Raw genomic sequence first — 18,055 nt, forward strand, 5'->3', positions numbered from 1 at the left:
AGACTCGCTTCTTCTATTACAAACAGAAAATATATTTTATATAATCACTCAAAATGAAGTAATGTAACGTATACAGAGATAATCTAAGCTCTAAAAAATATCTCAAATTTGAAGCAACCCTGTGAAAATGGTAAATTACAGTAAAATTTACCTCTGGTGTTCATGAAATCCCCAAAGACTGCTGGGATTTTTTTTCTAGATTATTCAAGCTACTGTGCACAGACATAGCTACAGAAAATGGGCAACCCTTGGCAATCTTTCTAAGTGGCACCCGTCAGTATTACTTGAAGAATACGGTCACTGTAGTGACCAAGTTGTAATAGCAATAACAATAACCATAATGTTTTGCATTGTGGCAAGGTTTTTAGTCCTCCTACACAAAATTACTCTCTAACCCTTTAGAAAGACTATGTTAGGTCTTACACACTTAATATCAGGATGTAGTGTACTTTCTGAGGGCAATAAATCTACTCCCATGTGCAGCTTGCCACAAAGCGAGAGTGAAGGAGAGCTTTTTTAGACTATAGACCGTAGCTTTTTTAGACTGAAGTCTTCACAGAGGGTCAGTATCACCATCAACTACAGCATCTCAAACCCTTAATGATAGAGTGTTGGATCCACTGATGAATAGAGATGTTCTGTTATTTTGTATCAACAGCCTCCCTAATTGCCATACCCCCACTTACCCTCAAGCCAATATCAGCTGTGTCAATTGCTATGGCTATAGTTATGCCATTGCTACTGTGTGTGCCCAGCAGTTAATTTATTTAGAGCTCCTCTTTCATTAATTGATTAGTGACTGGAACTAGTGTGGCACTAGTAATGAAAATTACAAATCAAATTAAAATTCCATTATTTGATGAGCAGATAAGCCTTTTTTTTAGCTAGAGATCTGTAGACACATTAGGCTCAGGCAATTTTTTTTGATTACCGTAGTGTGCAGTACAGAAATATTTCTAACCCATTTTCAAGTTGAAGACTAAGATGTGAATGCCATTATTTAAGGAAGTTAGATTCTACCTAAAAGTGCAATTTATCTCTCAGCCAGTGGGCCTCTTAACCTCCCTGGCGGTATGATTATTTCGGATTTTAGGTGCTGAAAGCGGTACAATTATTTTGCATGGAAATTTGGCGTTTTATATTGTAGGTCTGTAATTCTTAACAATAACACACTTAAATCTGTCCAAACAAGATTCTAGTAGATATCCTGGGTATGATAAAGTTTGAAACACAAAAACATAAATTATAATATAATAAATAAAAATAAATAATTAAAAAAAATAAAAATAAATAGTAATAAAATAAATTTCCCCACGATTCACTATCGCTCAAATCTGCAAGTGTTCTAATTTACTATCGCTGTTTTCTAGCTGATCTAAAGCCACTTTTGACGTAAAGGGACACTTTTTGGTTGCTATGGGCAATCTCCAGTTTCCAGGCAGAAAGAACAGTATATATCACATAAAATTGCATGCAGGGCATGGGCCAAAGCACTGGGGACAAAAGGGATGTGAAATAATTTCATACAGTACTGTAATCTGTAAGATTACAGTACTGTATGTGTTATGATTTTTACTTTTTTTTTAATTTGCCGCCAGGCTCCGCCCCCCGTGCGTCGCGACGCTCGCAGGGAACGGTGCCTGGCACGGAGAGGCTTCGGAGGAGGACGGAGCCCACGGACACTGCGGGGGACATCGCAGGATCCCGGGGACAAGGTAAGTAAAGGCACACCAGGATCCTGCGATGTAATCCCGAGTGTGGCTCGGGGTTACCGCTAATGGTCCTGAATTTTAACCCCGAGCCACATTTGGGAAAACCGCCAGGGAGGTTAAAAGGATTGTGGTCTGCCAGCATAGTAGACAGGAAAGGGTAGTAAGGGTGTTGTACCACTTTGACAGTAGGGGAAGATTTTTGGCAGTACAGGTGAGGGGAATAGGCATCAGTATTGTAGGACTATAGCAGGAGGGGAAGAACATCAAAGTACAGGTGAAAGGAATGGGCACCACAGTTGTGGTTTCATGGGTGTTGTGAAGTGACATGATAGGTGGGGATGTTGGTGAGCTCTATATGTCTGATCTGTGTGAAGGCTTTAAGGTCACTCTCCTGCTCCTATGTCTGTAAAGCAGTTCTTCACTGCATCTGAGCACCACAAACCAAAAACCCTATTTAATTCATTTTTATTATTCAAAGCAAACTCCACCATCCATCCATGGCTCCATGATTTATTTTGCTGAGAAATCACTTTGGAAATGACCCCCTAGTATTTGTGGCCATGGCTATCTTGAGTAAGGGCGAAACCCCTCCTCCTCTCCTCCCCTCCCGAAGACTCCTGGGATGCATGACATATTTTGCCTAGGCAAGATAGGAAGTAACTTAAAAAATGTAAAAAAAAAAAAAAAAAAGTTTAAAACAAGTAAATATAATATATTTTCCTATCTATTTACTAATGCTAGCAGCATTGGGATTGAAAATAATCAATGTTGATTGGGAGAGTGAAGTTCAACTTTAAGTCACCCACTTAACCAGTGAGGTGTTTCTATATCTCTGCTCTTTGCTGGTAGGTGAAATTCTGCTGCATTTCTGCAAGCAAGGGAGTAACACGTAGCAGCAGGCGAGTAGTACTGTTGTTGGCTACTATGATATTGCCCTAAAACCTAATTATGCCTCTAGAGCCCCACTTACCCTGTGCCATGGCTTACTCCTTGCAGTGCCATTACTATATCACAAAATGATCTGCTTTCTATAAAATCCTTTAAAAATGCGTTCCGAAAAATCAGGGGGGATTGCAATGCATTGTGATACAGGAAAATGTGGGCAGCTATATTTTTTTCAGTAAGCAGCACTGTAGTAAAAACAGGCACCAATGAAAACTGTTTCCTTTCCATTGCTCCTGCATTTTGCTGCAGCACAGAAGAGCAGCAAATGTCACTACAATGTTGTCCTTGAGAATCAGCCCTAAAGGAGCAAGATGACTAGGAAATACAACTCACACCATTAATTATTTAATTGTTCTGCAATTACTGTATACAAAATGGCACTTTAACAGTACTTGATATTTATGTGGATAGTATTGTAATTTAGCATACAGTTGTGAACAAGGTATTATGATAATGGTAAATTGACTTTTGACCGAACTCGAAAGAGTTTGAAGTGCTTATTTTTAAGTGCAGTATCCCATATTAACCAATCAACATCCACTCTGATATAGTCTGACCAGTGCACTGTGGGTTACTGCACTTAAGAGCTACCACTTAGGAATAATAACTTTGTTGATTCAGGCCATTTCTATCCTTTGCTGTAGACTAATGCAGGGATGTGTTGAACAGACGTCTTCTCATAGTTTACTTTTTTTTTTTTATTTATATACAGCTTAGTATCAAGAGTATATTACAAAATATGTTGAAGTGCTAAATGTAGAGTGCTCAGCAATGACTTAATTGCCTCTGAGAGGCTATACAAATGTGGTCTTATACATTCAGACAGGATGGAAAGTTTCCTGCAAAGGGCCAATAAACCTCAATTACAAACAAATTTACTAAAGATTCCGCGCTTAGGATAGTATGGGTTGCAGCCCCCCCTATTGGGTTCCCAAAGGAACTTACAGGAGTAGGTATAGAGAATGGGGTGATTGGCGCTACCCTAAATGGTGCTACGTGGTTTGTTAAGAAGTAGTATGAAGTATTAAACTAGACTCCTTACACCAGATTAAAAGTGAGCGTGCTCCCACATAGGAGCATAAGAAGTGAATAATGGAAAATATATCAATCCATAAATAGACAATATATAGAAAACATGTGATATATACACAATCTAAAAGGTGATTATGTGTTAAAAAATATATATCTAAATAGGGCTAGCTCAGACTGATTGCAATTCAACCAAATTCAACAAAGTAAAATTAATTATAAATATATGATATGAGAAATGTATACACAATATTAAGGTGCAGAAATGTCCAGAAATATCCACACCTTACCATACAAACGCTAATTATGTGAGCATACCCTTCTTAATACAGTGCAATAAACTCCACACCTAAGCATAAATGTATTAAGTGTCCAATATGATAACCCAAACCCTAATCAAAAATCAAAAAATGCATATAGATAAGGAAAACCAAAAAATGTAAGTAGTCCCAAAATGTTCAATATTCCATAGATAAAGTGACTTCCGTGCGCAGCAGGTAGTGTGACTGTAGTGCTCCCCCAATGGGTCCCCACTCACCAAACGTAGTTACCCCTGCAGGGGTAGTAGTCATAGAGTTGGTAGCGTTGGATGGGTCTCCACCTTAGTAGCTGTACTGAGCCATCTGTTCCTCCATCGGGCTTGTGTCCCTGTTCAATCAGACTCCGGAATGTATATTATTCAGGGCTTCCATGTTCTCCATCAGCAAACGGCATAATCATGTATGAGTGCCTAATGTCTTGGCACCCCGAGTGAACAGCAGCTATAAGTAAATCCGTGAAATCCGCCTGATTAGTTCATACAGCCGCTGGCTCAATGAAGGCTTGATTTCCGGGTTGAATGTATGTAACACCTTTGTAACACCTTTGCGTAAAGCTAGACAGGCTTTATCAAATCTCCTTTATCCTACAATAGAAGAAAATTCCAAACAATAGGCAGCACTTTGGTTAAAGGACAACTAAATTCTCCTGTAAGACAAATTTCAAATCCAACTACTGTGATGCACGAGCCTTGCAGAGTGAAAAAATAGCTTTCTTGAGTTTTGCCGACTGAGCCTAATTCTCCTTCGTTTGTGTCCCACACGCTCCTCAACCAGGCACTGCAGCTCACAGTGGGAGGGCTTCAGCAACAGAGGAAGTGCTCCAGAAGTAAAGTGCGGGACTAGGTGTGGTCAAGTTCTCATTGACAAGCTACAGGCTTGTGAACCAGCAGTGAAAATGACAAAAACCACGCCACTTGTAACATTTTTTTATAGTGTAAACAGGCACAGTTTACATAAGAGTGACAACTCTGCTCTGAACTCAAGAGATATGCACACCATCAGCTCAATACGTTCTGAACTGTGAACTGACTTGTAGAGACATCACTGACATGCATACAAGTTCTGTGCTTATCCATACACATAAACCATAAGCATAGGCTGTCTAATTACTTTGCTTGTTGTTGTCGAATCATGACATCAATGTTTAATGACAAATCGGGAAGCTATCCAGTGCTATCCACAAACACTGATGTCAGGAGGTGACCTCAGAAATCTTAGCCATTTACTGATTTCTGCCACTATCCAGCAGGAGGATGAGTTTTATGCAGTGCAGAGTTTCTCGGGCTGTACCTGGAACAAAGATAGCACTCTGTCTTATGTAGCTATCACTATACCTACTTGTACAATGAAAAAAAAATGGTTAGGCAAGACAGAGATATATCATTATTTTTGAAAACAGAATACTAAAAAAAGGAATCAGGGAGAATTTAGCTTTAAGCTTTAAAGTGTTACTAAACCCGCAACAGTAAAATCAGTCTGTAAATGCAGTAAAGCATGCTTGTTATACTCACTATGGAACCTAAGGGGTTAATCCTCCACATTGTGTAAAAAGGCTGTTGGATCCTGTCTTCTCTGATTCTCCCCCCCCCCCTCCACTGTTCCATAATCATTTCCTGATTTCCTGAGAGAACAGAGCCTTGGGGGCACTCTGCACATGCTCAGTTTGGTGTGAATTGCTAGAGAGGTTTTTATTTTCTTGGGGGGGTGCATGTGATCAGCACCCACTACCTTTGTGGTCATGACAAGACTTGTGCAGAAATTAGGCAATTTGGACCACTCAATTAACCATATCATAGATACCAACATCCCCAATATAAGAGATAGAGCTGAACAGGACATTCTGGATACCGATGTCTACTAAAATCCAACCCGTCTTAATCTCTTATACTGTTAATTGCACAGCATTAATGTGCAAGACGAGTGTAGAAACCTGTTTAACAGAGACACAAACGGCAAGCCTGATGGAAAATTAAATTATTTTCCAAATGTTAAATATATGCTTTGTTAATGTTAAATATATTCACCATGAAAATGTTTCACTACTACTGATAAGTAGATGCTGTTGCATTGTGCTTACTTGTGACAAAAAGTGCATGTGAGTGTCTGGAGAGCCAAACCAGAAGACTTTGAGACCAAAGAAAAATTGTGCCCCTTTTCCATAGAGAAAACAATAATTAGATGAGCAGAAGTGCTGATGTTTGTCTATGACAGAAAGTCATTTTAAGGGCAATGATGTAAAGACTGTACATTGATGGGCCCACCTTTCAGAACCTCATTTCTTGCTATATGCAAAACTTTTTTTTTTTTTAGCAATTTCATGTAGATTTAGGTCACAGAAAGCATTCAAAGAATCAATCACCAACAATTTATATATTAATATAATTGTGTATTCTTATTTGTATGACTGGGATATTGGTAGGATACCCTTTGACTGTTTTGTAATCTAAAGCTGAAATAAATGCATTGATAACCGCCCTCATCCAAATGCAGAAATCAGTTTTAAATTAATGCAAATAGTAGCTTTGTTTATAATCAAAAATATTTCCTAGTTAGCTGAGTAGTGGGCTTTGAGTTCATTGGAGTAGCAAATGTATTGGTATAGCAATATATGCAATCACGTGGATTTCTCCACTAGTTTTTATACAGTATATAATTTTAACATTTTGATAGTAATGATAACATCTTGAGTATATGTTATTTACCTCTTCATATGGTACCTTAAAATTCTTATCTATGTATATTTCTCTAGTACTGAAATTATAATCAAATTGCACTTTGTATAGCCAACAATAGTCCTTTTTGCATCCCAAAATAGCTGATTGGGATCTGCATGGAGGAGACAGAATCACTGGTTCACTTTTTATACAGTATATCACAAAAGTGAGTACACCCCTCACATTTTTGTAAATATTTTATTCTATCTTTTCATGTGACAGCACTGAATAAATTACACTTTGCTACAATGTAGAGTAGTGAGTGTACAGCTTGTATAACCGTGTAAATATGCAGTCCCCTTAAAATAACTCAACACACAGCCATTAATGTGTAAACTGCTGGCAACAAAAGTGAGTACACCCTAAGTGAAAATGTCCAAATTGGGCCCAATTAGCCATTTTCCCACACCGGTGTCATGTGACTCATTAGTGTTACAAGGTCTTAGATGTGAATGGGGAGCAGGTGTGTTAAATTTGGTGTTATCACTCTCACTCTCTCTTACTGGTCACTGGAAGTTCAACATGGCACCTCATGGCAAAGAACTCTCTGAGGATCTGAAAAAAAGAATTGTTGCTCTACATAAAAATGGCCTAGGCTATAAGAAGATTGCCAAGACCCTGAAACTGAGCTTCAGCATGGTGGCAAAGACCATACAGTGGTTTAACAGGACAGGTTCCACTCAGAACAGGCCTTGCTATGGTCGACCAAAGAAGTCGAGTGCACATGTTCAGCGTCATATCCAGAGGTTGTCTTTGGGAAATAGACGTATGAGTGCTGCCAGCATTGCTGCAGAGGTTGAAGGGGTGGGGGGTCAGCCTGTCAGTGCTCAGACCATACGCTGCACACTGCATCATATTGGTCTGCATGGCTGTCATCCCAGAAGGAAGCCTCTTCTAAAGATGATGCACAAGAAAGCCCACAAACAGTTTGCTGAAGACAAGCAGACTAAGGACATGGATTACCAAGATAAACGTATTTGGTTCAGATGGTGTCTACAAGTGTGCCTACAGTCAAGCATAGTGGTGGGAGTGTCATGGTCTGGGGCTGCATAAGTGCTGCTGGCACTGGGGAGCTACAGTTCATTGAGAGAACCATGAATGCCAACATGTACTGTGACATACTGAAGCAGACATGATCCCCTCCCTTCGGAGACTGGTCCGCAGGGCAGATTTCCAACATAATAACGACCCCAAACACACCTCCAAAACGACCACTGCCTTGCTAAAGAAGCTGAGGGTAAAGGTGATGGACTGGCCAAGCATGTCTTCAGACCTAAACCCTATTGAGCATCTGTGGGGCATCCTCAAACGGAAGGTGGAGGAGCACAAGGTCTCTAACATCCACCAGCTCTGTGATGTCATCATGGAGGAGTGAAAGAGGACTCCAGTGGCAATCTGTGAAGCTCTGCTAAACTCAATGCCCAAGAGGGTTAAGGCAGTGCTGGGAAATAATGGTGGCCACACAAAATATTGACACTTTGGGCCCAATTTGGATATTTTCACTTAGGGATGTACTCACTTTTGTTGCCAGCGGTTTAGACATTAATGGCTGTGTGTTGAGTTATTTTGAGGGGACAGCAAATTTACACTGTTATACAATCTGTACACTCACTACTTTACATTGTAGCAAAGTGTCATTTCTTCAGTGTTGTCACGTGAAAAGATATAATAAAATATTTACAAAAATGTGAGGGGTTTACTCATTTTTGTGAGCTACTGTAAGTATGAACAGGCCCCTTTTCAAAAGGAACATGGCCTTTAATACATTTACTGTAAAATGCTTTTCTATGCTATTTCTATCAATCAATTCAAGTGGAGCTGTGCCAATATGGGTACCTATAGTTCTTGCCATTATATACAAGTATGCATAATATGCTCTTGTTCAGTGCTGAAAGGTCCACACTTACATCTCCCTTTTACCACTGCTGCCATCTTCTCCAGTTCTTCATCTGGTTCTGGAAACTACTATTGGCTGACCATGGATGACATACCTCTTACACGTGGAAATTACTTTGCCCCAGCACCTAGTTTTTACTACTGGGTTTTACAGCTGTTAGGATTCTACACTAATATGAATATGCATGGCAATAAAAACAAAACAAAACACTATAGCAGGTAGGGAAAGAGATTTTATGGCAGAAGAAACAGAAACTTACAGAATAGACTTTTCTGCCATAAAACTCTACTTTAAAAATACATTTTAGTTCCGATTTTAAAGAAATACAAATATTCTGATTTGCTGATACCGTTCATCATAAATCAGTTCCTTGTTGAGTGATTGTTATTTTCAATGCTGCATTTTAAATTTTCATTGAGTAAAATATTAAGTTCAATTCACAAATTTTACACACCATAATAACAATGCTTATTTAAAAAAAAAGCGATAGGTATTTTCAGTTCTTTTTAATGAGATTTGAAAATTACGGTCACAAAGCTAAAACAAATAACAGGTAATCTTGTGTGAATGGAGCCCTTATTTCAGTTAAGTGTGCTCACTCCCACACTCATAGACACGCACTCACGTAATACAACTAAGCACTAATACAAGAATGCATTGTACCTGTTTTCTCGCTCTTACGGACAAAGGACAAATAACCACAGCACTTTGTTCCCATGTTAAATTCTATGCCCTGCAGGTACATAATAAACACCAAGACAGTGTGACTGCTCTGTATAGCCTAAGGATACATTACAGGTGAAGGAATGCATTGTTCCCCTGTCATTTCCCGCAGTGCATACTACACAGAATTGGTATTTTATAATATCTGCAGGGATGAATGTATCACTCATTATTCACTGTAGTTTTATTTATATATTGTTGTTTTATTCAGTCAGGTTGTAACCAGTAAAACAAGAAAAGGTTCTCTGCAAATTTCACAGGGGAATTGCTTGTAAAGTTGTTGTGTTTACAGACCTCAGTGATGGTAATCCTGACTATCTGTGCTTCATATCATTATATACTCCCCATATTGTATGGCTCCAAGCTTTGAATCTGGTTGCACAACAAAATAAGATCCAAATTTATGTATTCCATTTCTGCAGGAATGCAAAACAGATATTTCCATTGGCAGAACTTGATTTCTGCAACAGAGGCCGTGGCTTAGGCCCTTAACTGCTTGCCAACCAGCGCACGATGATGTACATCGGCACAATGGCACGGCTGCGCAAATAGGCGTACCAGTATGTCCCCTTTAAGATGCGGCATTGTGGGCGCATGCGCCGGCGCGTTCTCCGTAAGTGTGCCCCCAGGTCCGCAGGGGACCCACGATCGTGACACGGAGCGGCAGAACGGGGGATGCCTCTGTAAACAAGGCATTTCCCTGTTCTGCCTAGCAACAGGACAGGGATCTACTGTTCCCTGTCATCGGGAGCAGTGATCTCTGTCATGTTGTAGTGAGCCCATCCCCCCTACAGTTAGAATCACTCCCTAGGACACACTTAACCCCTTGATCTCCCCCCCTAGTGTTTAACCCCTTCCCTGCCAGTGTCATTTACACAGTAAACAGTGCATTTTTATAGCATTGATTGCTGTATAAATGACAATGGTCACAAAATAGTGTCAAAAGTGTCCAATGTGTCCGCCATAATGTCGGAGTCACGATAAAAATCGCAGATCGCTGCTATTACTAAAGAAAAAAAAATTATAATAAAAATGCCATAAATCTATCCCCTATTTTATAGACGCTATAACTTTTGCGCAAACCAATCAATATATGTTTATTGTTATTTTTTTTACCAAAAATATGTAGAAGAATACATATTGGCCTAAACTTAGAAAGAAATTTGTTTTTTTATATATTTTTTGGAGATATTTATTATAGCAAAAAGTAAAAAATATTGCTTTTTTTTCAACATTGTCGCTCTTTTTTGTTTATAGCGCAAAAATAAATACTGCAGAGGTGATCAAATACAACCAAAAGAAAGCTCTATTTGTGGGAAAAAAAGCACATCGATTTTGTTTTCGTGCAACATTGCACGACCGCGCAATTGTCAGTTAAAGCGACGCAGTGCCGAATCGCAAAAAGTGCTCCGGTCAGGAAGGGGGTAAATTCTTCGGGGCTGTGGTTAAAGACTTAGTTCACCTTTTTTTTCTCTAAATTCCAGCTTCCTTGTGTACAAATGCACCATTAATGTACTTCTGTTGCAGGAAAAAAAAACCACACTCTTTATATACTAGGACAGGCGTTATTTTGGCCTCCATTGACTCCTATAGAAAACTCCTCAATTACTTCCTGGTATTAGCTCTGGTATTTGGGATGGGAAAACTGTTAGTGAACTAAGCAAGTAGTTCGGCAGCTGATCTTATTAACACACACCCTGCACCTGCCCTCCCACTCTAGGAGATTGCCCCCGCCCACCTCTGTAGTTTCATGCTTTTCCAAGGCAGTCAGTCAGTGAGCACCATAATCCAAGAATACACAGCCAGTGTCTTCTAACGGATGATCTATCATTTTTTTATGTTACCTTCATCTTGCATAGATCGTTCATTTGGCAGAGTGTACAGGAGCTCAGTGATCATATAATAGCCTATGTGGAGCAGAGCTGTAGCATTGAAAACAGGAGATGTGTGTCCCTGGAAGTTTGTAAAGCTCACATTATACTATAATATCTGATTGTACAGTCTCCTTTAGATTTACCATCAGCCGATTGGATACAGAGCACTTGGATAGATAGGTGTGTCCTCCTATTTATATAGCTTAGATTAAACTAAATTTTTTTTTACAGAGATTGTACAGTGTATGGCCACCTTTGTGCAATTAAAATCAACTAATTCCACTTTCAGTGCCATTAATTGTTAACGGCACCCCAAGTGCTGAAGCAAGCATCTTGTCAAGTGCAAAAAGCGCACAACAAAAGCACAGTAAAAAATGTGCAAACTACAATGCACCAAAATGCCTCATTAGCTACTTTGCTGCATTTGTCACACGTAGGGCAGCCTATTGAAATCAATGGGCTGCCCTATGCGTGCCACGGGAAATGCACATCAAAGAACATGCGCTTCCAATACACTGTGTTACAGTGAAATTTGTGTCCCTGCGCTGGACCTGGATTACAAGAACATTGACAGCTAAATGTCTCCCCCTCGTGTACTTGTATAAAGCTGGCCATACACTGTGCAATCTGATTGTACAATTTCTTTAAATTTACCACAATTTTTGTAACAAGAGATACCACCTGAACAATCTATTCAATTTGTATCAAATCGGGCAGGCCCTTGCACTATATAGTTAATGGTAGATATAAAGGAGATTGTTCAATAACATTTTACAGTGTATGGTGAACTTAAAGAAGCAAGAACGTGGGTGTACATATGAAAAAGGTGGTACATATATGAGGGAGGCTTGTCCACAGAAGTATAACATGCCCTATTCTCTGATGCAGTAAGGCAGTGCATAATAGGATATAAGGTTTCCTGGATGGTCACATAATACCACATGAAGTCAGGGCTCAGAATGCGTATTAATACATTTTGAATCGAGAGGTAAAGATTCAAAGCTTGCCTGGGCTAGGCAAGTGAGAAATATGCATATTGGAATGGCTTGGACAGAAAAGACATTAGAAAAGGCTTTTATTTATTGTGAAAAGTGAAATTCTGCCAAAAAAAGTGAACATAGCATACACCATGTTACCGACTGTCATTAAAACAGGAACCCCTAAAATAATGTTCCGGTCTCAGGGGACACCTGCATAACCAATTAATTGCGGGCCAATAGGAAAAAGGCCCACTACATTGGTGGTCAGGAGGAAGATGACAACCCTTACAGTGGTGGCCAGAATGCCACTCTTACAGACAGGTAAAAGAGGTAATTAGTGTCATGCTGCTGGCTTTTGCATGTGGCTTTGGCCCTCAAACTATACATGCACCATCAAAGAGGAGGTCAATCAGCCACACCCAAAAAAACCCCGGTAACTTCTGGAGGAATCTTGGTTGAGAATGACTATTTTAAACTGCCACCCTGCCTATCAGACAAATCAGGCTAAGCTATTATCATAGCCGTACCTGCACAGTTTGTGTATATTTGTTGATGGATAAAGTGTACTGTGTACCTACAATTCATCTACTCTGGAAGTAAAACGAATAAATAACAAAATAAAACTGCTAGAAGAAAAGGTCCGCAGTTTTGTCTACTCTTCTAGGTGTTGGTTCTAGGTATACTTACATAGAGTAAGCAAAGGGGGAGATTTACTAAAACTGGAGCACCCAGAATCTGGTGCAGCTGTGCATGGTAGCAAATCAGCTTCTAACTTCAGCTTGTTCAATTACGCTTTGACAATAAACTCAGGAAGCTGATTGGTTTCTATGAAGAGCTGCACCAGATTTTGCACACTCCAGTTTTAGTACATCTCCCCCAAACTGTCTCTTTGTCACATGCCTTGGTTTGTCTATGCTGTCTGGTCTTCTTCTGATAATAAGGCTAGCTGGTCAACTGGAACTGGGAAAGATGGCAGATAGCAATTGGCTTAGAGGCAGGAAGTACGAATATGTCCCTGACTATTGGCCATGTATGGGACTTTCATCACAGACCAAATGGAGTTTGGGTAAATCAAGCTTTGAGTCCTAGCACACTATGTTGTACCACTAAAATCTCTATATTTAAAGCCACCAGAATTAACAAGCTTGACAGTGTATGTTAATTAAATATGTAGAACTAAAGAAGAAATGATGCTCAATAGTACAGGTAAAACATCTTTTAAGAAATTAAAGAGGTTGTAAACCTCCGAAACCCCCCCCCTCAAAAAAACAAAAACCTGCAAGACAAAGGCATAATGTGAAGCATACTAGCTCATTATGAAATACCTCAGAACTAAGTCCTGCTGTGCCGCCCGCGCACTGCAGACACGGCCGACATCTTTCCTGGAGTTACTTCTGGGTTTGATGGGCTCCGGCGCTATGATTGGCCAGAGCCGCGATGGCGTCTCCCCCGCTCATGCGCACGGGAGCTGCCGCTCATGGCACGGGCCCTGAAGAAATGGCACATGACATCGGAGGCAGTGTGTATCATAAATATCTTCTAAATGCTGCAAGTTTAGGAGATATTTACAGTACCTACAGGTAAGCCTTATTATAGGCTTACCTATAGGTACAATTAAAGAGGAAGACTTTACCTCCTCTTTAAGTAAAAATAAAAAAACATTTACAAAGCAAAAATTTGAAACTAGAAAATGCACCTCCCATCGGGTATCCAAACACTATTACAAATGCAAAGGTATCTTTTAACAAAAGCCGGTAGAGGGAGAGATAAAATGCTATAGTAATGTGTTGTAAAGGACTCTGGACAGCCTGGAAGATGAAATTTCACAACTCAACCAGATAAAAATATGCTAAGCAATGTACCTCCATTGATATATTTCTGGGCCCTGATTCTAATGATGGAGAAGTAAAATTGCCCAAGCCTTTTCCTTTTCATCTGTAATTGTGATTGCATGACAGTTGTATTGCCTGGTTATAAGCCCTGATTATTTTTATTTTTATTTTATTTATTTAAAACTGTTCAGTGTTTTCTCTGTGCATTATTTTTTACCACTAATTATACCTTTAAATATACGCATATACACAGAGCTTGCAAGAATGCACGGTTTGCTGCTCTGTCATTAGTAAAGATTGGTACATTTAAACATTTGGATAGATATTTGGAGTATTTTTGGGGCACACCTCACTGCATGCACCTGCTATATAATATTAACTGGTCTAGGTAGTCTAGTCATGTTATTTTTTTTTTTACCTAATTTCTGTTATTTACAGGTACAGTGCAATCAAGGAATATCTGACTGGACTGGAATTAGAGACCAACCAAGCACTGAGGGACATATATGGTTTCTCCAGTCCTCTTATTCGTAGACGCAGAGACTTACAACAACAAGAGGCTATTCCAGAAGAGAAGTTAGAGTACTTTAAAGAAATCAAGTTGTTTAACATTAGGAGTATAAATGGAAATGAGGTCGTTACTGATGACATTCGTACAGGTAGACGTTCCAGAATGAACGCCAGAGTGGTCCACCAGAACAGAGAGAGAACAGCTGGAAATATTGTTGGTTATAAGTTGGTGAGTCACCTAAACATTCCATAATGCTTTTTAAATGATAAGGGGGGCCTCCAATTCAATTATACTGCACACTGGAAGTTATAATAACGTTATAGAAATGCCAGTAGCTTTGCAGTGAGTTTTTCCAAGTTTTTCAGCATTTTTGCAATAGCGGTTTTTAGCGGTTTTTAGCGGTTTTCAGCTTTATTGTGTTTAAGCGTTTTTTTTTTTTCAATGGGATCAAAAATGTTAAAAGACGCTGGTGAGCCTTGTTTTTAAGCGTTTATCTGCGTTTTTAGGCTTTTTTTGTCGTTAGAGCGTTTTTACAGCAGAAAAGCTCCTCTCAGAGCCCACCAGTTTTGGGGTTTTTTTCTCAAAAAATGCCCCAGCCAAAAACAATTGATAACAGCCTATGTGTGCATGGACACATAGGATAACATGATGGGGAGTTTATTTGCTGTAGAAAAAACGTCTGAAACCAAAAACAGTTGCTGTAAAAACATCCAAAAACATCCAGTGTGCATGAGGCCTTACTATCACTACAAGCGTAAATAGAACAACTGAATAAAAATCATAAGGATTTTATCAGCAAGTCACAAATACACAAGCTTACTGCAACTCGGGAAGTCATTTCTGCAGTTTTTGTGCAATCAAGAAATGGAATCAAGGTAAAGTTTTTAACCAAGCTGCTTGCTTCAAGCCAATTTTTCAACTTTGGTTTCAGTTGAATACCCCAAATAATCCTGTTCCATTTTTTAAATTATTATAGCTATAGTACCGTTCCGTCATCATTTGGTTCTCATACATCCAGAACACCTGGTCTGCACAGACTAACTTAAAATGAGAGATAAAAACCGTATATTTTTGGGATTTATGGCAGAAGTGAGACTTGGCTCAACCGTGCTTTCCATTGGTTCAATGCAAGCCTTCTTGATTGTTTTGAACCCACTTGTTTCTCAAGCATATTTGATACTTAAAGATGAAGTTTACTTCCCATCAACATGCAAATGAAATGTTTAAAATAAACCTTTCTGTTTTCATTGGAATAGTTACTGCCATTTGTATTAGCGCTGTACACTATTTATGTTTTTTATTTGTTTTTATTACATGCCTTATTTTAAACCTAGTGAGGTCATCACTAAATTTAAGTGTACTTTACCCAACAATCTCAGCTGATGTACATACTTTAGGACAGGGGTAGGCATGGCCCTCCAGCTGTTTTGAAACTACAAGTCCCATGAGACATTGCAAGACCCTGACATTCACAGGCATGACTCCTAGAGGCAGAGGCATGATGGGATTTGTAGTTTCACCACAGCTGGAGTGCCGAGGTTGCCTACCCCTGCTTTAGGGGAACAAACATATTAGTGATAAATGCTGTAATTATTACCTAGAATTTCTAAACTTTACAGCAAGTCCAGAATACTTAAAGATCAGCACACGGGGTCTTAGATTTAAAACACAAGTGGTTGGTCATTTGTTCCATTTGTGGACGTATAGGAAACATGTTGGCATGTTTACCTTACCTTGCAATTAGGATTACCTGAGAATCACCACATTTGCAATATTGGGTACCTTATCCTTTTATAGGTAATCTAAATCCAGTTACTCACTATATTAATCACACCGGTACTGCCTATTGTAAATGTACAAAGGCACAGAATGAACACAGCTTATATCTTGGGAGACACATTTCTGGATCTTTTAAATTAGCCATGTGGCCCAATATTTTTTTGGCACTGCAAATTGGATTGGTTGGGATTATGTTACTTGACTGGTAAACTTTGTAAACATGTCTATTAATTTAGATTTGTTTTCTTCTTCATGCTCTAGTGTGACCCAAACAACAGCTCAGATTGCACAGTGTTCACCTTCAGCTCAGCTATCAATGCCATCCAGGAATGGTACAGATTACATTATACAAACATCTTGGCCAAGATTCCGACAGAAAAGAAGATTGCAATGGGTTACTCTGCTGAAGAGCTGTTTATCAGTTGTTCCTTTGATGGTCAGTCTTGTAGTGCAAGGTGAATTGAACTTTTAATATTTTTTTTTAATTATTTTATATAGCAGCAACAAATATCATAGTGATTTACTTAAATTATTTGTATCTTCTTGTGTCTCTGAAGGAGCCTAATGTAAATCTAGAGTCCTGGAGAAAACTATATGATGAAAGGGATTACATTTTATATAAACTATGAAGGATTTAGGTGATTATGAAAGGGTGATGTTAATCCATGCCTCCTGTGCCCATAAACACCCTTTCTATCAAACTGTATCTATACCGAAAACTTTTAACAATGTGTCCTATCGGGGAGATCTCCATTCACTTTCTGACCTTGAGACACATAGGAAGTATAAAGAATCTCCCTAAATTGTATAAAAATCCCTTCTTAAACAGTTCTTACTGGAAAAGGTGTATCTATTGGAAGACATTACTTTCTTGTCCTGAGGACAAGGGTCAGCAGCTGGGATAAGCTGGGTTCAATCAGAACTCAAGCCATATTCAGATTGGCATAACCCATGGGAAGCTGTCACGTGATTGCATTTCTGCTTGCCTATTGGAGGTCATGTTATGTCAATGATGGCATGAGCATCCCTTTCCCTTTGCATGTGTGCAGCTGCAAGCTCAAGTGTGCCTTGGCTGCAGCTGATTGGCCCAATGGGGATGCAATCATATGACAGCTTCCCATGGGTTCTGCCTAACTAGGTTTCACCGAGTTCATACCCAGCTCACCCATTGTCACCAGGTGAAACAGTGTAGGTGTTTCTTCCCAGATAACACAGACAGCAATAAAAACCTAACATGGGAAAAAAACAGCACTACATCTGAACTTCCAAGATGACTGGTTACTAAATTCCCCTGTTGTTTCAAGGGTTAGCAGAGCCTCTTCTTTAAGGTGACAATATTTAACAGCTGGTCTCCAGTCTGGATGAAGGAGCAAAAAAGCAATCTTTGTACAGCAGCATTTGCAATCTTAGAAGAATGTAGTGTTAGATGTACTAGCAGATTTAAATAAACTTGACTAACAAATTAAATCCAAATTTAATTTAACATTTTTAGGCAGTTACAGCAACTGTTGGCTATACATAAATAAAAACTGACCATTGTAACCACTCCTGTCAGTGTTAAATGGTTTGTCTCAACCCTTTAACTGCCACTTTTGCTGGACAGTTTAGTCTGTTAAAGGAAGTTAAAAAATAACAGACTTACTGGCAGAATCACCAGGTGAAAATAAAAGAAAAATCCTAAAAATAAATGCAGAAAATAGATACAAAAAGAATGCAGCCACCACATCTAAGAATTGGTA

At 39.2% G+C, this 18,055-nt stretch overlaps 1 protein-coding gene across 2 annotated transcripts in view; it reads left to right on the forward strand.

Annotated features, from left to right (window-relative positions):
- The window catches only part of SCNN1G (sodium channel epithelial 1 subunit gamma), a 60,791-nt gene that overhangs the window by 11,123 nt on the left and 31,613 nt on the right, over window positions 1-18,055 (forward strand). For both annotated transcript variants that reach the window (XM_073636691.1, XM_073636692.1), the window contains exons 3-4: window positions 14,465-14,765; window positions 16,578-16,771. In XM_073636691.1, coding sequence (XP_073492792.1) covers window positions 14,465-14,765; window positions 16,578-16,771 — 495 coding nt within the window. The remainder of the gene's footprint in view (window positions 1-14,464; window positions 14,766-16,577; window positions 16,772-18,055) is intronic.

Source organism: Aquarana catesbeiana, linkage group LG06, assembly GCF_042186555.1.
Source record: "Aquarana catesbeiana isolate 2022-GZ linkage group LG06, ASM4218655v1, whole genome shotgun sequence".
Lineage (NCBI taxonomy): Eukaryota > Metazoa > Chordata > Amphibia > Anura > Ranidae > Aquarana > Aquarana catesbeiana.